This window comes from Triturus cristatus, chromosome 6, assembly GCF_964204655.1.
Source record: "Triturus cristatus chromosome 6, aTriCri1.1, whole genome shotgun sequence".
NCBI lineage: Eukaryota > Metazoa > Chordata > Amphibia > Caudata > Salamandridae > Triturus > Triturus cristatus.
This window is the reverse complement of record NC_140589.1, coordinates 1,918,278,524-1,918,302,389: the sequence shown is the minus strand read 5'-3', so window position 1 is coordinate 1,918,302,389 and position 23,866 is coordinate 1,918,278,524. Positions and strand designations below refer to the sequence as shown.

General features: G+C 46.4%; 1 protein-coding gene across 1 annotated transcript in view; it reads right to left on the bottom strand.

Annotated features, from left to right (window-relative positions):
- The window catches only part of LOC146822461 (NACHT, LRR and PYD domains-containing protein 3-like), a 357,577-nt gene that overhangs the window by 218,465 nt on the left and 115,246 nt on the right, over window positions 1-23,866 (bottom strand). Inside the window, exon 7 of the mRNA XM_085610062.1 lies at window positions 19,613-21,302. Within this exon, the coding sequence (XP_085466188.1) occupies window positions 19,613-21,302 (1,690 nt within the window). The remainder of the gene's footprint in view (window positions 1-19,612; window positions 21,303-23,866) is intronic.

The window sequence follows — 23,866 nt, the reverse complement described above, 5'->3', positions numbered from 1 at the left end:
GGTGCTGATGGGGGCACTGTGGGCTAGCTGGTACATAGGTCAACATATCCTGAGGGGTGCATAGAATCAGTCTGGCACCACGCCCAACTTTAATTTGTCCAAACGCAGTTCCTACTGCAAAGTGGACGCAGCACAACAGCAGCCTTTACAAATGAGGAGAAAGATTAGGAGAGCAACGACGGAGCCAGCAAATAAGAAGCTTATGAGTGGGCTGAAGCCCACAAAGTTCATACAGCATGTCTCTCTTCGAGACAGCGCATGCACGCTGTTTATACATGAGACCTAAAAAGGTCTGGCCACTCTAGAATTCATAGTACATGGTTTGCTGCCATTACTGCTTTACCTGATACACCCAGGGCATTCAGAGTAGTCCTCTCTGGGTCACATGACAGGTCCAGTACCTCATGTTGTCAAAGCCTAGGCCTCTTTGTAAACACTAGATGAGTGCGATGCAAGGGCCGTATTGAAGTCAGGATCACAGAAATACACGCAGTTGGCGACTCAGGGAGGGTATCACACCCATGAACCATGCAGGGGACATTCCCATTCCATCAATAATGACTATTAATGGAGCAGCTTCACAGTGAGTATATGACTATTAATAAGCTGCACAAGTAACAAATGCTAAAGTTGCACTGTGAGCTTTTCCACAGCAGCTTCATGAGTGGATCAGAAACTCAGTGGCCGCACTGATGGCGAGACACTGAAAGGCTGCACTGCAGGCCTCTCCTCTTTTGTACACAAAAAACAAAGATCCTTGCCCCTGGACTTCAAAAACAGTGGCATCTTTTCAACACTACACCACAAGCATCCTGCACACTTTTCTCTCTTATCAATACCAGTTCGGTTCATGCATCGTCCAGTCCTCCTTCACCCTGGCGTGTTCCATCTGCTGCTCATCTGTTCTGTCTGGATCACCCTAGGACCACAGACTCGCTGCACACAAGTACAGGACGAACGAGGTACCTGCTGAAGGAAATAGTGCCCTTCATCTGCTTGTCCAGAGAAGCATGGCACACCGCCTCGCCGTCCGCACGGTTCCAGACGGGAGCTATGACAAGACTTGTGCCAGTACAAACTGTGGCCCTAAAACAGAGAAGAGATTCCAAGAGAACCATGCCACTCCATCCCTAAGACTACCCGAGGTGGGCTATGCCATTGCAAAGACTGTGCCGATGCAGAGCATTACTTTATGTATTTATTCATTGAGAGATTTCTAAACCGTGTACTTGACCCAAGGGTATCAGAGTGCTGTACAGTATACAAAGTCGACCAGCATTACAAATGGTGATTAAACAGAGTGAAAAGAGGAGAATATCATATTACATAAACGGCACCAAACATTGAAAGTGGTGCATTATCCTGGGCATCAAGTTGCATAAAGGAAGACCTGGGAGGAGGACGGCAGATTCCTCGCCTTGATGAACGTTTTGTTTAACCCGCTGCCGTTACAGAATAGAATATTCTTGTGATATCCTTTGTATCCTTTTGAGTTTTCCCACAAACATTAGAATTGCTTTGATTAATGTCTATTCTCGACCAGTTGGTTATGGCCATGAGTCAGTGACCCTTGATGAATTGACAGCTTTTCTGCTTACTATCCCTGATGGTATTTTGGTAATTCTTGGTGGTGATTTTAATTGCCAGTATGAGCCCTTGAATGGTCTGAATGTGGGTAACCTCAGCGATGAGGACCTGTACTGGGCCATTCCAGGGCCCAACATACCGCCAACACGGGCCTGGACCCCACTGGTACTTCAAATGAACACCCTTACACTGAACCATTCACTCAGGGCGTGAAATGGGCGCACAAAATCCGATTCTCCGGGAAATCATACTTACAATAGACTAGGATGTGCTTCCATTTTAGATTACATCCTGGTGGACACAAAATCTTGGCACAGGGTAATAGACTTCAAGATTGTGTCCCGTCACGATAGTGACCATAATGCTCTAATCCTAGTGACGGTCTCACCGTGCCCCAGGAGTGTACCTGAAGCAAAATCTTCAGCTGCTTCTCGGTTAACTCTGACTAACTGCAGGAGGAAGTTAGATGGGGGGAATCTCTCAATCGCAGGAAAAGCTATCTTCCCTCTTCAAACTGGCATTCCATTCGTCAGGGCTGCAAACCAATTTAGTGGGACTTATAAACTTTCCAGCGTCCTCCCCGAAACCGTTGATAACCGTCAAGGTTCAATATCTGCCATGGCCAATATCTTCTTCCTTAGTAAAAGAAGATGAGAAAATGGGTCTCCAGGGCACCCCTGGTATAGTAATGACTGCCGCATGGCCAAGCAAACACTTATCTCTGCTATTAGTTCTAATGATAGGTCACTGATGAAAGAGAAAAGGGTAGCCTATAAAAGCATTATCGAACTGGCAAAGAGAAGTTGGGAATGTGATAAGTGGGATAGGCTGAGAAGTGCCGTATGTACTCAGGATATGAGGACCTTCTGGAATCTAGTAAATACAGGTTGTCCAGAGGGCAAACTGGCAATAGAACCCAATATAGGGATGGAAGAATGGAAGGCTCACTTTGAGTCTTTATAGGTAAGGGTAGAGGCGATGTAGGGTAAGCCAGTAATGAGTGTCCCCCTCTCAGTTGATTTGTACTGATGCTCCTGCAGTTTCCCTCAAGGAGTAACTGATGCTCTGAGCAGGGCAGCTCCATCTAAGGCTCCCGGGTTACATAGGATTCCTGGTGACCTCTTCCGCAAAGAACCCACTATTTGGGCTCCTTACCGTTGGATTCTGTTTAATGCCATCCTGCAGGGAATGCCGATCCCTTCTACTTGGGTGGGGGCGGAAATCATACCGATCTAAAAAAAATGTTCACCACTCCTCCCTGTTAATTATCGTCCGATCAGCCTCATGGATGTCGCCAAAAGATATCTGCCCGAGTGCTGCTGGGGCGACTCCAGGGTTGGATGGAGGAGTGTGTTATTCTTAGCCCCTTTCAAGCTGGATTCAGAGCACGGATGTCCACAACAGATCAAATCTTACGGTTACAACCATTATATTGGATGACAGTGGCAGCCTCTATCTGATCTTTGTGGACTTAAAATCAGCATTTGATTTGGTGCCCAGGGACAAATTGTGGGCTATTATATTGAACCTGGGGGCCGCTCCGTACCTCTGTCACCAGCTGAAACGACTCCACCAATGCAACTTTGGCCAAATTAGGTATGGTAAAATGGTGAGCTCACTGATTCCATAACCATAGATAGAGGTGGACGCCAAGGCTGCGTCTTGGCTCCGATCCTTTTTTGCCTTTTTATTAATGGCTTGGTAGAGGGTTTGACTGCTGGGAGGGATATCGACGCTCCTAGGCTGGCAAACCGCAAAGTACCAGCATTGATGTTTGCTGATGATACCCTTCTGCTGTCACAGTCACCTATGGGAATTCAGAGGGCCTTAGGCACTTTCCATCTTTTCTGCAAAATCAGGGGGTTATAGATTAATCTGCAGAAAACCAAATATATGGTATTCAATGCAGGTAATAGTGTTAGATCGAATCCCCGTCTAGATGGGAAACAATTAGAGCGAGTGACTGTTTTTGAATATCTGGGAATTACGCTCACTGAAAAAATGGACTGGGGTGCACAAATTAAGAAGGCAAGCTTAAAGCTGGCCAAGGCTACGGGCGGGGTGGTGGGGTTGTGGGTTGGCAAAGGTACAGAGGAATTGTATTCACAAAACTGTTGGACAGGTGGTGGAAATTTATAAAGCACAAACCAGAGGCGCAGCCCTAAATGGGGCAGAAATCTGGGGCCACCTGACTCTTTAACAAAAATTGAGAACTCCTTTGCCAGGCAATTGCTGGGTCTCCCCATGAGCTCCCCGCTCTTACCGCTTCGCATGGACCTTGGGGTCGGACCTATTGCTGAGGATGTTGCTCTTATGCCTCTCCTGTTCTGGCGACGCCTATGGAGCACCCCAGAATTGGCTGCGTATAGAGAAGAGTTGAGCGAGGCGCTGTGCCTACAGGATGTGAGCAAAATCCCATGGCTGGCCTTAATCAAAATCTCCTTGGCGGCCATAGGAAGGGGTGATCTGTGGACCAATGCTGAAGAAAATTGCTTGATAACATCCAGGAAGGTTCTGATAGAGTGTTCCCGGGAGTACAAACTCACCCGGATGCAGGGGAGTTCTGCGACCGGCTCACTGACTGCAGTGTTTATAGAGATAAAAAAACCAATATAGATTAGAGCCCACCCTTGACGATATCCAGCCATCCATTGCCAAAAAGCTATAGCTGCAGCGTAGGCATGGGGTACTTCCGTTACGTGCTTTCACAAACAAATGGGTGGGCACACCCACTTTGGGATGTCCAGCATGTAATCATGCAACTGAGATGGAATATCATGTATTATTTTTTTGTCAAGGGTACAAAAAGGTGAGACACCAATGGTTATTGCAGCTATGCAGAAATCACAGAACTAAGCACTGCATACAGGCTTTTAGGATATTGAAATATGACACTAGCATGCCTATTGCGTATTCAATTTCACATTTTTTATTTTCCGTGTGGTGCGTACGTCGAGCTATTTTAAAGTTGGGTCCCACATTGTTAGCTTCTATGTCCCTAATCGAGCCTTACATTCAGCCACCCAACACTTGATGATCATTCCCTGTTTTCGTAGGTCTCGGCTGGGAGGTCAGTCTATCTCTGTCAAAACTGCGTTGGCTTGGAATTCTCTCCCTTTGACTATTCGGAGCATTCAGGAGCTCGGTCCGTACAAGAAACAACTCAAAACATTTCTTTTTAATTAGCCGATTCAAACTTCCCGTCTCTCAGGTTCTCCAATAACTGCTAGCGCCAGGACACTCTCGAGTAATTGAGCGCGCTATAAAATCCTTTATAACATAACATATGGTAATTTTATTTCATTACTGGGCCTGGTGTTTTCTAACTGATATTCTGTATGTTTTTAAAAATGTGCAAGTTTGCATCTTGTACCCTTTTATCCCTCCTGAACTTCTACTTTTATTGGAATTTTATTAAATAACATATTAAGGCACATGCACTTTTTTCTCAGCAATTTGTATCTAGAGCAATGAGAGTTTGGTTAGGAGAACTGGATGAACACATTCTGTTGTATTTTATTTGTGCTTCTATTGCCTTAATGGACGAAATAAAGATCTTTTTGACATTGACTTTGAGTAGAATAAGGTAGAACAGCACATTCTGCATTCTTGAAGCCGTAAAGGCAGGGGAGGAAGGAAGCAGATTCATCACCAGGAGGGGCATCTCACTGGCTGGGCAATGAGTGTCTTTGGAGCAGGAGTGATTCCAGGCTTCCCTTTAGCCCAGACGTGGAAGGGTTTGTGTGCATCTCTGAGGGAGTTCTGGGTTCTGGGAACATTTCCAGTGAAGGAGCATGAGAGTGATCTTTCTTTCTTGAGTCTAAGCGACGTAAGTATGTGTGAGTTTGAGCTACACAGAGTGCAACTCCACAGCCCGACCCCCAACACACTGAAGCCCTGAGAGTGGTTTGTCAAGCACCAGAGGCCTGCATCACTACCAGAGATTGAACGCCTCTGAGCAGTCTGGGAGGCTAACTCCGCTGCACCGGCTGCGGCCATGCTGAATGGAGGAGGCATCTCCAGCTGGTGTGTCTCCTACCAGTGGGGTAATGAAACTTGAGGGGGGCCCCCTGCAAAGTGCATGCAGCAGGTCACCTATGCTCCAGACCCAGTCCAGACTTCTCAGGCCAGAGACCTGCCAGTGTCGGAGGAGGCCGTCGGAGCTTAGCCCCCCCTGCTCTACAGGGTCCTGCAGGGACTCATGCAACCCCACTGTCTCCTACCAGAAGAGGGAACAAGAAGGACGCCTGCTGCAGGCCCCGCTGACTGCTTTGAAAGGACTGAGGTAACACTGCTAGGGTGAGATCTAAGAAACGGGGAGCATTTGGAATAACTGTGTGCACAAATGTTTGCAAGGGGTAATCTACAACTGGACCTAGATACCTGCCTTGGAACACAAACCTGAGAGGGGGACCTGTTTATTACAACAAAGGAGGAACTCCCTGCAGAAGGGGGAAGGATGCCCAGGGCCCAACAAGCACAGTAGGCCAAGTTCAAATGAAGTTATTGTGCTTGTAAACTGTTGTGTGTAATATTAACTTTTACGTGTGTCTTAAAGTACCTTTTGTTCATCAAAGTAAAGCACTGGGTTGGACAGTAAGTTATTGTGCTGATGGCTGATTTTTGAGATCTGAGCTTCAAGCACCCCCACCCTACCTCACTGGGGAGCCTGAGACTTGTCACCAGAACTACCATGGAGAGTCAAGTGCTGACGGGGTTGCACTTGACTCAGTTTGCAGAACCGCAGTTGAATGGACTTGGGGACATCAAAGGCAAATAATCCCACCCTCAGAGCTGAAGCCAGGTACCCCTGCTATTCCCGTGGCCCCCTCTAAGACGGTTTGACAGAGGGACGTATCTATAAGATCCCTGCTCGAGAGCACAGAATACTTAACAAACACAGGCACAAACCTGAATGTAGTGTCAGTAAGTTTAACACACAGAGGCACAAACCTGAATGTAGAGTCTGTACGTTTAACACACAGAGGCGCAAACCTGAATGTAGAGTCTGTAGGTTTAACACAAAGAGGCACACATCTGAATGTAGAGTCTGTAGGTTTAACACAAAGAGGCACACATCTGAATGTAGAGTCTGTAGGTTTAACACAAAGAGGCACAGACCTGAATGTAGAGTCTGTAGGTTTAACACAAAGAGGCACAAATCTGTATGTAGAGTCTGTAGGTTTAACACAAAGAGGCACAAACCTGAATGTAGAGTCTGTAGGTTTAACACACAGAGGCGCAAACCTGAATGTAGAGTCTGTAGGTTTAACACAAAGAGGCACACATCTGAATGTAGAGTCTGTAGGTTTAACACAAAGAGGCACAGACCTGAATGTAGAGTCTGTAGGTTTAACACAAAGAGGCACAAATCTGTATGTAGAGTCTGTAGGTTTAACACAAAGAGGCACAAACCTGAATGTAGAGTCTGAGGTTTAACACAAAGAGGCACACATCTGAATGTAGAGTCTGTAGGTTTAACACAAAGAGGCACAGACCTGAATGTAGAGTCTGTACGTTTAACACACAGAGGCGCAAACCTGAATGTAGAGTCTGTAGGTTTAACACAAAGAGGCACACATCTGAATGTAGAGTCTGTAGGTTTAACACAAAGAGGCACACATCTGAATGTAGAGTCTGTAGGTTTAACACAAAGAGGCACAGACCTGAATGTAGAGTCTGTAGGTTTAACACAAAGAGGCACAAATCTGTATGTAGAGTCTGTAGGTTTAACACAAAGAGGCACAAACCTGAATGTAGAGTCTGTAGGTTTAACACACAGAGGCGCAAACCTGAATGTAGAGTCTGTAGGTTTAACACAAAGAGGCACACATCTGAATGTAGAGTCTGTAGGTTTAACACAAAGAGGCACAGACCTGAATGTAGAGTCTGTAGGTTTAACACAAAGAGGCACAAATCTGTATGTAGAGTCTGTAGGTTTAACACAAAGAGGCACAAACCTGAATGTAGAGTCTGAGGTTTAACACAAAGAGGCACACATCTGAATGTAGAGTCTGTAGGTTTAACACAAAGAGGCACAGACCTGAATGTAGAGTCTGTAGGTTTAACACAAAGAGGCACAGACCTGAATGTAGAGTCTGTAGGTTTAACACAAAGAGGCACAAACCTGAATGTAGAGTCTGTAGGTTTAACACAAAGAGGCACAAACCTGAATGTAGAGTCTGTAGGTTTAACACAGAGGCACAAACCTGAATGTAGAGTCTGAGGTTTAACACAAAGAGGCACACATCTGAATGTAGAGTCTGTAGGTTTAACACAGAGGCACAGACCTGAATGTAGAGTCTGTAGGTTTAACACAAAGAGGCACAAATCTGTATGTAGAGTCTGTAGGTTTAACACACCGAGGCACAAACCTGAATGTATGGTCTGTAAGTTTCACAAAGAGAGACACAAACCTGAGTGTAGTCTGTAGGTTTAACACAAAGAGGCACAGACCTGAATGTAAAGTCTGTAGGTTTAACACAAAGAGGCACAAACATGAATGTAGAGTCTGTAGGTTTAACACAAAGAGGCACACATCTGAATGTAGAGTCTGTAGGTTTAACACAAAGAGGCACAGACCTGAATGTAGAGTCTGTAGGTTTAACACAAAGAGGCACAAATCTGTATGTAGAGTCTGTAGGTTTAACACACAGAGGCGCAAACCTGAATGTAGTCTGTAGGTTTAACACAAAGAGGCACAAACCTGAATGTAGAGTCTGTAGGACTAACACAAAGAGGCACAGACCTGAATGTAGAGTCTGTAGGTTTAACACAAAGAGACACAAATCTGTATGTAGAGTCTGTAGGTTTAACACACAGAGGCGCAAACCTGAATGTAGAGTCTGTAGGACTAACACAAAGAGGCACAGACCTGAATGTAGAGTCTGTAGGTTTAACACAAAGAGGCACAAACCTGAATGTAGAGTCTGTAGGTTTAACACACAGAGGCGCAAATCTGAATGTAGAGTCTGTAGGACTAACACAAAAAGGCACAAACATCAATGTAGAGTCTGTAGTTTTAACACAAAGAGGCACAAATCTGTATGTAGATTTCTTTTTTTAATATATTTTTGTTTTGAAAACAATGCAATATCAGATAGTGTGAGCATAATACAATCATCAAAGGGCAGTGTTTGCATATTGCAATGCGGGTTTCCAAACATTTAACTTTATATCCTCCCCCACCCGTTCCCCAGACACAACAATCACAGCACCAGTTGCTTCGTTAGTATGCTACCCTGAGACAGTTCATAAAAAAGCTGGTAAAAATATGTCCTTGTTTCTCCAATAGGAGACCCATCGGGTTCATCCAGCACCATCTGAGATCTCTTGGGAATAATACTGCAGCCATTTGCCCCAAACCTTACAAAGTTTTTTGGGGCATCCCTTGCTGGCATACGTAGTTTTTTCATCGACCAAGTACATGTCCATACCTGCCTTCCACTCATCTCTGGTAGGGTAATCGCCAATGTCTAGCAATGTCTCTTTTGGCTACCACTAGACCAAGGCCACAGAATAGTAGCTGCGTTCAAGGGAGGTCTACATCTTTGGGGATCCCAAGAATAAGGAATTTGGGGGCTGAGGGCATCTCAAGCACTGCAATGTCTGACCCTTTCCCATGATATGTAGATGATGCTTATCATAATAAACTCTGTGTAGCATCTTAAATTGTACCTAGGCGCTGGCTAGTTTTGATTGCCACCTCCCTCTGGTGCATCAATGCGGACTCCCAATCTATGTCTTCCAGTTACCTGTGATCTCTTTCCCATGCTTCCAGCAACTTGCAGAGAGCATCAGGCATATTGTTGTTAAGGTTCTTTTAACTCAGAGAGATCGCCCCCTTGCCTAGCACCTCAATCAGGAGCCGGCGTTCAAGCAGGGACCAGACAACCACGCCACATTTATGTTGCAACAGACACAATGGAGGAGAGGGTCACATCTCCCATATCTATATGGAGGTGGCAGGACAGCCCGTCTCCTACTGGCAACACAGGTCACTTTGGTGGCTTGGGAAAAGGTATTTAAATTGATTGGGTGGCATGGAAGGTCTAACAGCGAAACACTGTTGTGGGAGGGAAAACGGCTCTCCGAAATGCAGAAGTTGCAGGGGTTTGGCCCCGGGACTTGCTTGGAAAATCTAAAGCGGGGGACCTGCTGGAGGGCGGTGACATCATGCCATTCGCATCGCGTCAGAGGGATTATGGGATAAACGAACGCCAACCAATTTTTAAAATACGAGCAAATACAACACGCCTGGTATACCGAGGGACTTCCAGGGGAGGGTGCCCCGGAGCTGGCCCTTCTGGTCCGAGCTGGTGTCTCTCCGGCCTCGGTACTTCTTAATATAGTATGTATTAAGGCAGACCTTAACGAGGGGCTTGCTATAAAGGTAGCTGCGACTTTTCTGTCCAAAAAAGAACAATGCTATGAGCTGAGTGAGCGGGTCGGTCGTATACTTGCAATCCGTACTAGACAGAGAACAACGGCAGGACGGATTAATGAGATTTCTGATGGTAAAGGAGGCAAAGTCACAGAGCCCGAGGAAATTAAAGAGGTTTTTAGACAGTTCTATGTTAAATTATATAGTAAAGATCAGCTAGGAGCTCCCTCAGACATTCAGCGGTATCTGATGGATTTATCTCCTCCGCACCTTTCTGATCAGGACAGGGAGGCACTTGATGTACCTTTTAAAGTCGAGGAAATATTAGTGGCTCTTAATAGTCTCCCCTCTGGCAAGGCTGCGGGGCCTGATTCAATTCCTATTGAGTTCTATAGAACGTTTCAAAAAACATTAATCCCCGATTTGCTCGATACTATCTTGCAGGCCCAGTTTGGATACTCTGTCCCAGAATCATGGGCAGGGGCAGATATGGTTGTGATTTTAAAAAAGGACAAGCCTTCTCTGGAACCAGGCTCATATAGGCCTATCACCCTTATGAATGCAGACGCCAAACTCTTCTCTAAGGTGATGGCTCTTAGACTCTCCAAGATAATAGCGCAGTTGGTCAGCCCTACACAGCATGGGTTTATACCAGGGAGAGGGACGGCGCATCATGTTCGAAAAATAATTACTTTACTTGACACAACGGAAGTCTCAGGAGACCCCATGGCGGTTATGCTTTTAGACGCAGAGAAGGCATTTGATCGGGTCTCCTGGGACTACCTTTGGGCTGCATTAGCTTGGTGGGGTATTGGGGGAGGCTTCATTAAATCGATCCAGGCACTTTACCGGTCACCCACAGCTCAGCTTAGAATTAATGGAGAGCATACATTGCCTCTCCAGATTAACAGAGGCACCCGACAGGGGTGTCCATGCTCGCCTTTTTTATTTGCGGTTTATATTGATCCGCAGGCTTGAACTAAATGATCAAATTGCCCTGATCCATATCCAAGGTCAGCTCTGTAAAACGTTGGTCTATGCAGACGACGTGGCGATAGTGTCTCCCTCCCCTATTAGAGCAATGCTGGAAGTAGAAATGGAGGCTGTGGTATTTGGACGGATTTCTGGATACGCTCTAAATAGATCTAAGACACAGATTATAAAGAATATACAGGCGACTTGTAGCGATGCGCGGGTAGTGGATTCAGCGGTCTATTTAGGTATCAACATTTCGGCAGATGTAGGAAAGATCGTGGAGCAAAATATTGAGCCTATAATGGTAAAATGCAAGAAAGATCTCGATAGGATTCACAATCTCCATCTTTCTCTGGTGGGTCGATCTAACGTGATTAAAATGCTTATCCTGCCCAACTTTCTCTATTTATTTAGGACAATCCCTCTGATATTTGAAGGTAAATGGTTTCTTGCAATTGAACATCTGATTAACAAATTCATTTGGGCACAAGGGAAAACTAGGAGGGCACTACGGTTCCTATCTCTTTCTAGGGATAGGGGAGGCTGGGCAGTACCGGATTTTAAGTTATATTACTGGGCATCAGCCATACAATATATGAGGGGGCTAATGGGAGGAGACAATTCAGATATCCAGATCAAATCAGATTCAACGGATATTTATGCAATGCTTATAGGGGAAGATGCCGGCAATTGTTTTTTGAAATATACGGACCCTGGGTTTTACAAACGAACCAAATTTAAGACATTGTCAGCAGGATTTAAAATCTGGGCAGCATTGAGTAAAAAACTCGGGATGGGCAGATTCAATGCCTACACTAGGATTGAGGGGAATAAATCTCTTCCAGTAGAGATATTTGCGGACGGGATTATGAGCGATTGGGGAAGGCGGGGGATCTGTAAAATTGGGGATTTTGTGGGAGATCAAGGTTTCTTAAAGATTTCGGAACTTCAAGGGAAGTATGGTTTTCCTAGGAATTATTTCTTTAAGTTTCTGCAAGTTCGGAGTTATCTGTTGAATAAGAAGGGTGGGACTGTTGGGTTTAGTAAAAATAGGGTTCTCGACATGATTGAGACTGGAGCAGATTGTTCCATAAAGAAAATTTATGCTGAGTTGTCTTTATTAAAAAGCAACGATTTGGAAAAATATGGAAGGAAATGGGGCGATAAACTTCAGATCGATCAGGAGTGCTTCCAGGATTCTCTTGAATTAGGGCGGACTATACTCTGCTCGGCAGCCCTACAGTCTCAGCATTATAAGACGATTTATTCACTTTACCATACTCCCGATAGGATTGATAAATGGGGGGGTACGACGGGAATTACGTGTCCCCGGTGTGATAGTAGTGAGGCTGATATTGTTCATATATTCGCACTGTGTCCCCAGCTCAATCCTTTGATCAAGGCTATTGAATCTTTTCTGGACGTAAACTTAGGAATTAATGTTATCCTTACACCAGTATGGATCCTTCTGGGAGTAGGAGGGGCAGAAGAGCAATCTGGCTCACCTCTTTTTTTTATTTGTGGCTATGTCTGTTTATAGAATCTGTATTGCATCAGCATGGTTGGATAAGACAGCTCCAGCATTCCATCAATGGCTGGCCAGATTACTGTCAGCAGACAATTTGGAAAAAGGGATATACGATAGAAAGGGGAAAAAGGGTAGAGCCCTTGGCAAGAGTATATGGGAACCTGTTAGGAGATGGAAGGAGGCTCCCTGAACACAGTGAGATTGTTTTGGGAATGTAAATTCTTGGGTCTTTGATTTTCTTTTCTATCAATGTTCCTCCCTTGTATTGATTAATGCTGTGTGCAAATTATTTTGATGTTATGACTACGGAAAAAATCTAATAAACCCCCCAAAAAAAAAAAAAGAGTACTATCCAAGAAGGGCCAATGTACTGCGTCGAATATCTTCTCGGCATCCAATGCAAGGAATACATAAGGCGTCGGGTGCTTCCAGACTTCATTTAGCCAGTTGTGGGTTCTACAGAGATTGTAGCGGGTGTATCTCCCGGCCATAAATCCCGACTGGTCTCTATGAATCAAAATGCGTTATGACTTGCAGCAGTCTCGCTGCCTAGATTGCGGCCATGATTTTAACCTCGATATTAAGTAGTGAAATCGGGCGGTAAGAGCTGCAGCAGCCCTTAGGCTTGCCGTCCTTGGGTATAACCACTAGGACCGCCCATCGCAGATCCGTAGGAGGAGTGCTCCGATTACCTGCTTCAAGAAACATGTTTAAGAGATGGGGTCCCAGAAGGCTTGAAAATCGTTTATAAAATTCAGAAAGAATCCCATTAGGTCCCAGGGTCGTTTTTGCTTTAAGCTTAATAATAGCAGATTGTACATCTGCCAGGGTGATCCCCACTTCAAGCGCCTCTCTCGCCTCGGCATTGAGGGTCGGCATTGTTATCAACTGCAGCTATTGGTCAATATGGAGCTGGGTCTGTAGCAGCCGAGACTCTTCTCATAGTATTGCATGAAGGTTTCTGTGATCGCTTCATAGGATTCCACAGGGGGCACCCCCGGGAAGTCTATTGTGGTGTACCCATCTGGCTTCTGCCTCGTGACTACCCAGCCAGGCAAGAAGTTTACCCGCTTTATCAACGATGTCGTGGAGGTGGTGCAGGGAGGCCATCATCTGAGTCTTGGATCCCTACTGCGCTAAGGACTTGTATTCCTTCCTCAGAAGTGTCAACTGTCTAATGATGGAGGGATCAGGGTATGAGCCGGGCTTATCCTTGCCATCCAACAGCCTGCGTTCCACCTCTCCCAAGGCTTTCACTTGTTTCCTTCTCTTCTGTGCTATGAGGTTTTGGGGGCTATCCAGGAGGACCACTTTATATGCCTCCTCAAGTGTTGTTTTGGGAGTGACTGAGTGCTTGTTTTCTCGAAAATATAGTTCAAAGTTCACTCTCAACCTGACTGCCACATCTCGATCCTTGAAATCCCATGCGTTTAGCTTTCAGCCCATTCCCCTGTTTGGGGTACAACCTAACTTCACCAACAGAGATGAGTGATCTGACAGCCTGCTGGCCAGGTATTCAGCTCGTTGAACCATATCCACTTCTCCTGCGGAACTAAAAATATAATGTATGCGAGAAAAAACTTTATGAGCCCCCAAAAAGAATGGATATTTTTGATCGGAAGGATGGGCATGCCGCCATGGGTCCGAGAGGACCAGGGTGACCGCAAAAAAAGCGAGCGGGGTGGGGTGTGTGACAGCTCCATGGGGACTAGACCTATAATTCTCGGTCTTCATTACATCATTTAAATCACCTCCCAAAACTTGAAGTGGAGAGTCTGCTTCCAGCAATACCTTGGCTAACTTTTCCAGAGTTGGGGGGATGTAGTGCGTTGGCACTAATCAGGGTAACCCCAGTCCTGCCCCAAAACCCCCCCACTCCCACGTATCTCTGCAGCGGGTCTGTCCATTGTTTTAGTATACAGAAATGTGTTTTTTTTCTAAACTGATGGCTACTCCTCTTGACCCATAGGCATCCCGTGCATGCAAGAGTGTGACGTAAACACCTCTGCCCAAGAATTTACACTGAGTGTCTTTGAGATGGGATTCCTGTAAAAGTATCACGTCTGGTTTCTTACACTTGATATATTGGGTTACCAGACCTCTCTTAATCCTGTCACCTAGCCCATTCACGTTTCATGATAGAACAGAGAGGGCCTTAATGTCCACTTGTGATGGACCCATCGGGTGCAGGGCAATAGAATGGGACAGTGCCCTTCCCAATGAATTGGCGGGCAGCGTGGCAAATACCGCCTCTGTTGGAGTATTTAGTGAACTGCTGCGTCTGCGCTATAGTGTCTCGACCTACCTTTTCCTGAACCCTTGCAACAATGAGCCCATAGAAGCAAACAAACAAAACAATGATGGATCAGTCTGTTGCCGCTACGCTTTCCTTGGCAGGGCGTGGCTCCATTGTGCATCAGGGCCCCGGATTCTCTCATTACACCCTTGACTAAATGATTGCTGTCAGATCAGAGGCAGTAGCGTCTGAACGGGAGACATAATGTTCCTTCTCCACATGTGTTATGGTGACCATCAGTGGGTGGGGGGTCTGGAATTCAGTTTTGTGTTTGTCCCCTGTAAGCCCACGTGAGGAGGAGTCCTTCTGGTCTGCAGACCGTTTTTTTTTGGAGGCCGCTACAGCTTCACTGTTGGAGCTCATTGAGCCCCCTGGTCTTACTTCGGGTCGTTCTGCCTCCAGTGGGTGGTGTCAATTTGCCGTCAGGAGTTGAGTCCTCTCCGACGCATCCACGCGCAGCAAGTGGGCTGGCAGTACACCCCTGTCTGGCCCCCAGTCCGGATTCTGTTGGTCACCCTGCTTCAGCCAGGGCCTCTCCTCCAAACACTTCAATGCTTCCTCAGGACCCTGGAAAAAGAGAGATTTTCCTTGGTACAGAACCATCAGCTTGGCTGGGAAGAGTAACGTATTGTATGTGCAGGGATTGCAGTTTAACTTTCACTGAGTCAAAAGTGCGCCTCTAGTGATGAACCTCCCTTGCGTAACCTGGAGAAATCATAATTTTGGAGTTATCATGGCATACCTCCCCTAGTTAATGCACCTCAAATCTCTGTCCTGAGAATTCAAGAAATAGGCTATTACTGGCCTCTGTGAAGAGCCTGGCAGCAGGCTACTCCCCTGTGCACGGTGGGCCCATTCAATTACAAAGCAAGTAGAGAGTTTGTCTTATAGCAGAATACTTTGTAAAGAAGCATCCAGGAATTGCTGCATGTCTGTGCCCTCAACTCCCTGAGGAAATCCAACGAACCTTAGATTGTTACGTCGAGCCTGATTTTCAGCATCTTCGAGCCGCCACGCCACCTCCCTGTTCATGGCCCAGGCCTCTGCCATATCCTTTTTCAGGGTCTGCATCATGCCCTCCAGTTCGGCTATCCTATTCTCCGTTGAGGTGACCCTCTTCACCACATTTTGGAGGTCCTGGCACAAGCGAGATACCTCAGAGCACAGCTCTCCCACACCCCTCTCCAGGGCCTCCCTTGAAGACTGGACAGCCTGGAGGAGAGCAGCATTATTGGGCTCTGGCGGTGAAGCCACCTCCACCGTGGGTGCCACTACCTTGACATATCTGTCCATTTTGCCCTCTCGGGGAGGCTTTGTTTTCTTATCTCTGGCCTTCTTCCAGGTGATAAGATGTCTGCACCTTCCAACGCCCTTGGTGGGCCCACACCAGGATGTAGTGCTGGCCACGGCACAATCGAGTTCCAAGGGCACAGCCTCTTCAGCCGTCAGAGGGCTCTACTGTCTCAGTACGTCCTTTCTCCACAGGTCCCACGGGGGTACTAACTTCAGGCTCATTCACTACCCCCTATGAGGGGGTTCTCACACTCACTCTATTCAGGATGGGTAGGCACTACTTTAATATCTAGGAGTGAGGGATGTTCAGAGCCCACAGAGACCACCCAGCGCCACTCGCATCCTAGTGGCTGGCATGCTAGCTCACTCAATGCACACTAATGCCCAGGCTGGTATTTGGTAGCCCCAGAGTGAGTTTCCTTATACATTGCTCCGGTATCAGTCGTCAGCCCAGGGTGTGCACATTCTCCATCTTACCACACAGGGTGAACTGGGCCTCAGACTAGTGCTTCAAGAGATGGTGCAACCTTTGGAATACCAGTCCCAGGGGAGGGAAAATGTCTCTGCTTTACAGCGTTGCAGAGACCCTTAGGGTGGCTTCTGCTGCACTCTATCATGCACTTTTACATGCACCTGCCACTACCACCGGATGAATGGAGCCATGTGGGAGCCAAGCATTTCACCCGCTGTGTTGTGGTGACACCTTTGTCTCCTTACCTCTCTTCTCTAAACAGACACCAGCCACGGGATCGGGCCTCAGGCATCTTGGCACCACATGCACCTCCACAGCGAGGCATCGGCTGGCAGCGTCATGACTGGGGGTGGAAGTAGGAACTCTCTCCCCAGCTCTCTCTCCTGGAGCTGTGCAGGAGGTTCTGCCACTCTTATACTTCAGACCCCACCAGGCGCTGTTGTAGAGTCTTAAGGTTTAATACAAAGAGGCACAAACCTGAATGTAGAGTCTGAGGTTTAACACAAAGAGGCACAAACCTGAATGTAGAGTCTGAGGTTTAACACAAAGAGGCACAAACCTGAATGTAGAGTCTGAGGTTTAACACAAAGAGGCACAAACCTGAATGTAGGGTCTGTAGGTTTAAGACAAAGAGGCACAAACCTGAGTGTAGAATCTGTAGGTTTAAGACAAAGAGGCACAAACCTGAGTGTAGAGTCTGTAGGTTTAAGACAAAGAGGCACAAACCTGAATGTAGAGTCTGTAGGTTTAACACACAGAGGCACAAACCTGGATGTAGAGTCTGAGGTTTAACACACAGAGGCACAAACCTGGATGTAGAGTCTGAGGTTTAACACAAAGAGGCACAAACCTGAATGTAGAGTCTGTAGGTTTAACACAAAGTGGCACAAACCTGAGTGTAGGGTCTGTAGGTTTAACACAAAGTGGCACAAACCTGAGTGTAGAGTCTGTAGGTTTAACACAAAGAGGCACAAACCTGAATGTAGAGTCTGTAGGTTTAAATAATCAAAAGAGAATGGATCACTTGTTGCTGGCACCAGGGTTCAGGTGGTTGTGTCCGATATAGGTAAAAAACCCTCTATCACGTCAAGATATGTATGGGCGGTATATCTTGGTTCTCCGCAAAGTCGCAACTTAGGACAAATATGGACAACTCACCTTTTGGTATGGCTCATTAATAGTCTCCTTGCGGACCAACACGTAACCAACTTTGTACACAATCTTGAGCAGCCCCAACTACCGCAGCTTCTAAAAGATTTGTTGAATGCCAAAAATATTTGTTGTATGTCTAAATATCTGTTGTATGTCCAACATCCTTCTACCAGTCGATGTCCCCCCAGGGCATTGCGTTTTGAGTTCTCCTGAGTAAGAGCGATGGTTCAAAACCCCACTTGCTGATCAAAATGTATACCAATAGTATATAAAGATTTGCCATTTATAGTTGCTTTCATATTGTTCAGCTTACGTCAAATTGCAGTTTCTTGGCGTTTTTTACCCCTCTACCCCTTATAATCATTAAGGACACCCTTACCCACCTCCCTTTTTCTCCCCCGTTTCCTCTGTATATAGGTACTAATCCTGACGAAGTCCATCTGAATTCACATTGGAACTTCTACATACAATTGAAAAAAAAAAATTTCAATTCACTTTATTCACCTGAGGTCCTGAAGAAAGCTCCCTGACCCTCCTTAGGGCTTTACAAGAGCTGAAACATGTCGACCAACTACCACGTTTAATGTCGCAGAGGATTCATCATACATCCTACTTGCAACTTGACCATTTTTTTAAAACGTTTCCCCAGCACCTATCAGAATAAAGACTTTTTATAGGTAGCATGAGGAACAACTCTTTTTAATCACACACTTGAGCACTTCTCACTTTTTTATTTTATCATTCATTTATTTATTTATTATTATTTTTTTTTTCCCTGATCACTACTGGAGAATTCAGTGGTTCCCTCCGGGTTGGAGGATGCATGGAATAAACCCAATGATGATGCTATCACGTATTTAAAGGCGGAGAACCAAGATATACCGCCCATACATATCTTGACGTGATAGAGGGTTTTTTACCTATATCGGACACAACCACCTGAACCCTGGTGCCAGCAACAAGTGATCCATTCTCTTTTGATTATTTATGACTAGCTGGAAGCCGTTTGGATCACAGCTTCTTCTTCCCAACTTTGATTGTATCGAGTCTGTAGGTTTAACACAAAGAGGCACAAACCTGAATGTAGAGTCTGTAGGCTTAACACACAGAGGCACAAACCTGGATGTAGAGTCTGAGGTTTAACACACAGAGGCACAAACCTGGATGTAGAGTCTGAGGTTTAACACAAAGAGGCACAAACCTGAATGTAGAGTCTGTAGGTTTAACACAAAGTGGCACAAACCTGAGTGTAGAGTCTGTAGGTTTAAGACAAAGAGGCACAAACCTGGATGTAGAGTCTGTAGGTTTAACACACAGAGGCACAAACCTGGATGTAGAGTCTGAGGTTTAACACAAAGAGGCACAAACCTGGATGTAGAGTCTGAGGTTTAACACAAAGAGGCACAAATCTGAATGTAGAGTCTGTAGGTTTAACACAAAGAGGCACAAACCTGAATGTAGAGTCTGAGGTTTAACACAAAGAGGCACAAACCTGAATGTAGAGTCTGAGGTTTAACACAGAGAGGCACAAACCTGAATGTAGAGTCTGAGGGTTTAACACACAGAGGCACAAACCTGAGTGTAGAGTCTGTAGGTTTAACACACAGAGGCACAAACCTGAATGTAGAGTCTGAGGTTTAACACAGAGAGGCACAAACCTCAATAAAGAGCACATAAACTCATATATCATTATCAAATATTTAAACCTCTGTAAAGCACATAACATCATGATGTCATAACAAGAAACCAGCTCCCTTTCCAGTCACATGTTGATTGTATCTCTGTCTTTGACTCTGTACCGCGCCCCACTGCCTCTGGCTAGGAGTGGGTTACACAAATGCTACATAGATGTAACATTTACATTTACCACACAGAGCCACACACCTAAATATAAATCATTTACGGTTAACATACAGAGGCACATACCTGAGAGTAGAGCAATTCATCATCCCCGGCCTCATGATTTCCTGAGCTTTTGGTCCGACGTGTACATGCCGCATGTTGAGAGTCTTGTCTCCTTGGGAATGTTTTAAGCAAAATGAAATCGCTTTCAAATTGACTATACTATAATCGGACTTTTTCATTTGAATGCTCTGAATATTGTTTATGGCCCTGGAAATAATATCTCCATCTTGAGTCTCATGCAAGCAGTGGAAAACACCCATTAGCAGGCTTTCCTCTTTTGGCTCCTGAAGCCAGGTTACCAGGTCAGCTCTGGCGCTGTGAGATATTTTAAACCCTAGGACTTTCTCCACATGGCGCAATTGGTCCTTGTTAATCAGGCCACATAGGAATCGCACTGTTAGCATGAAATGGCCCTTTGTCTGCTCATTATATTCTTTCAATAAATGCTTTAATCCTCTCTGAGGTTTTGGTGATCCCTTATCCAAGTCAAGGATGTAGAACAGGGCTGCAAAAAACTCCTGAAAGCTGAGGTGGATGAAGCTGTAGGCTGAGTAGACGCCAATGTCTTGCTGAAAGATGTTCTGATTCAGAAACAATGACTGGATGTCTGACGCTTCGAGGTCGTATTGTCTAAGGTCCTCCTCATTGAAGAGGATTTTCTGCTCAAAGATGCCGTTGAGTGCCAGGGAGCACAGCTTCTTCAGGCTCCTTTGCCTGGTCTCTATGGAAGCATCACTGTGGTCCCTCAACAAAGTGGACAAGAAGAACAAGTAGACCGATGTTGTGGTCTTTGAAGAATTCGTAATGTCCTGGCCTCTCTCCATCTGTTGCTTCATGACCGTGCACACGATCCAGCAGACGATGGGGAGGAAGCACATGGTGTACAGGGTGTCATTGTCTTCCACCACGGCAAGGGCTCGGGATGCCTCTTCATCACTGGCAAAGAAACCCTTGAAGTACGACTTCCTGTCTTCTTCTGTAAATCCCATTATCTCAGCACAAAGGTCAGCCTTTATGCACCGCCTGAGCCGTTCCAGGGCCGTCGGGCGTGTGGTGATGATGATGGTGCACCATGACAGGATATTTCTTCTCAACAGGTTACTCAGGGTGACTTCCACAGGATTCTTCTGGCACGGATCACTGCAGTGCTGGTCCTCCTTCAAGTCGAGAGAGAACTTCAGTTCATCAAAGCCATCGAGGATGAACAGGATCCTGCTGGGATGAGCCAGCAGCGCGCTCGTTGGTATCGTCCTGTCCGGGCAGCCGGCTGCAATCACATCAAAGACACTTTTGTCGCTTCTGAATTCGTTGATTTCCCTGCAGCTGAGGTAGAACGCGTAATCAAACAGTTCCCGATAGAGCTTTCCTAGAGCCCAGTCCAGCATGATTTTCCGGGCTGTCATGGTCTTCCCAATGCCCGCTGGCCCCTGCAGCACTATGGTCCTGGGTATGTGCCCATTCTTCATGGTGTCGAAGAGAGCGTCTAAATGAATGTAGAGCTTGAAATGGACCAGTCTGTCCATTATCTCAGTGTGTTTCCTTCCATGGGACATGATCTCGTGCTGACGCTCCTCCTCGCAGCGAGGCTTCTGGACAATCAGCAGCTTTGTGTTCCTCTTCTGTAGTGGGACCCCCTCACCCACCCGGGGGTTCCTGTCTTCTATCAGCCTGTACCGCTCTACAATATGCTCGCTGTATGTCCTCTGAAAATCTGAGAATCAGAACATGGTAAATATCTCATGTATACAAGTTCAAAATCAAAAACATCACCAAAGAAACTTGCAGAAGGATTAGTGTTTAGAAATTTACGGAGTGCAAACTGCTGCCCCAAAGGAACTCCTGGAACTATCAAAGGCAGAGCAGACAGGAAATAACAGGCAGAATCATCCCAGGTCAAAGTTGAACAATCCTATTCATTTCATCATAGGTCGGAGTTTAACAATCCAGGTTTCAAGTGACTTTTCTATTGGGCAGTGTTGGAAACCGGGCAACCGGGTCAGCAGTCACCAGGTTTCCAAGCACAACGGTAGCTTGGCTCGAGCGGTTGGGGTACAGGCCCCGTGTTAAGCGTACGTCACACCCTCACAATAACCATGCGTTCATCCGTTCCAAAAACGACACTACACCGTAAAAATTATGAAAGAAGTAGTTTGTCTTTATCTTATTTTCTCTTAGTTGCAGGGTTCATAAAATAAATACAAGACAATAAGATTCTCCTTTAAAAGGGCAGGTCAAATAAATAATACCACAGTGGGGTTTCAATGAATAGGATCAGGTCATAAATAAGCAAGGAATAAATAGGGGTGCAATAAATACAAATGGCTAATAAATACTGTCAGACAATAAATACAATGCAGGAATAAATACGGTCAGACAATAAATAGTCAATAAATAAAGCACCTTCAATAACTTAAATAACACAATTAATGACACTTACAGTTCACATCACTTTCCTGAGGTAGTTTGGTTTTACTTTGCCCAAGTACAGCTTGTGGTCATTTGGATGACATGGGGGGTGTCCCACCTAGATTGGTCAAGGCTGGGCCTGAACTGAGGTAGAATAAGGATAACCTAAAGATCTGGTTTTCCTAAAATACACAACCCCTCACAGAGGTCACTGCACCAGTCTCAGTTCACCCCTGGCACTCCCAGGCCGGTTCTAACACCCCTCTAGCCCATAGAATGGTCTTTTAGGGCTCCACGGGGCCTCAGACGCCCTTTCTACCACTTACTGCCCTCTTCACGATGATCGGCTCCGCTCGGCGCCGTGTCGATGTCGTGAGGCGGCTCCGGCTCGATGTCGCTGGGCGGCTCCGGTGCGGTGTCGCTGGGCAGCTTCGGATCGATGTCGCTGGGCTGTTCCGGATCGATGTCGCTGGACGGCCTCGGCTCGATGTCGCTGGGCTGCTCCGGCTCGATGTCACCTTCCGGCGTCGCAGGGTCACGGTCTCCCCGCTTCCGGGTGTCTCCGGAGTGCGACCTCCACTCCCGACCGCCGGCGCGCTTCACCTCAGATTCCGGCGTCTCCGGAGTGCGATCTCCACTCCTGACCTCCGGCGCGCTTCACCTCGACCTCAGGTGACTCCTTACTCGACCTCCGGTGCCTCTCCACGACCTCCGTCGGCGCCCTCTCTCGACCTCTGACGGCTCCGGGTACGACGTCTGCTTTCTGTCAGCGCCGCTTCTCCACCTCAGGCCTCAGGTCTCCAGGCTTCTCGACGTCAGGACTCCAGGAGGACACCGCTAAACAGGTCAGGAGCTTGCTGGTCTTCTTCTTTAAGGCCTCTTCACAATATTTAGGTCCTTAAGATGGCTTTTCTGGTCTTGGTCCCACACAGGGCTCTAGGCTGGGCTTGGTCAGTAGGGACTAGCATCAAGGGTGGGTTTCTGGACCCCACTCCAAGCACTGGTTTCCACCCCTGCTGCCTTACTCCGACCTCCTTCTGAACTGCTCCTCTCTCCTCTCTAGTCAGATGCCAACTGCCACTCTGAGATGGCCTCCCAACATTCTAAACTGCCTCTCCCTCTGTCACAAGGTTCTAGAATGTTCTGGAAACCTCCAGTGGGTTCTGATGATGTCACAGGTGACAATGGGTGGCCACCATTCTGTGTCTCAGGCCCTCAGACAGAAGTTCCAGGGGTAGGGAAAATGGCTCCCTGACCCTGCATCAACACTAAAAAGTCTGGTGGTTCCCAAAAAGGAAAAAATTATAACAGGGTTTGGGGCAAAAGTGGGACAAAATAAATAATGATGAGGAGGGACCACCCAAAGGGCTGACAGGTCTAACAGGCAGGTTCCACAAGTGGGGCAGAGAAGGAAGAAGCGCATTCTCAGCCTTTGGTGCCCCATGAGACAGAGCTCCAAGGCCAGCAGCCATGAGGAGGCTTCTGGGAACATCAGCAGGTCAGGATGTGATGGGCTCAGTAAACATGAACAGGGGCATCACTTGAGTATCGATTGGAGAAAGGCAAGGCCCGGCCTGAATGTTGTTACAAAGCGCCTTGAAAACACACCTCTTGGACTCAAAGGACAATTAGTATTTTAGGTGTGTCCAGAAATAGATTTACCCCAGAAACAAACGGAGCAGCATTTTCATTTCTCTACGGGTGAGTTAAGAAACGCTCTGGGCCTTCGAGCAGAGGGAAACACTAGAGCCAAAGGGAACAAGCATTTGCAATGCAATAGGTCTCGCATTTACGCGAGTTTGAGCTATTGACATTGTAAATGACTTCTATTTATGTTTTGGTTTTTAAAACATAAATAAAAGGCATTGT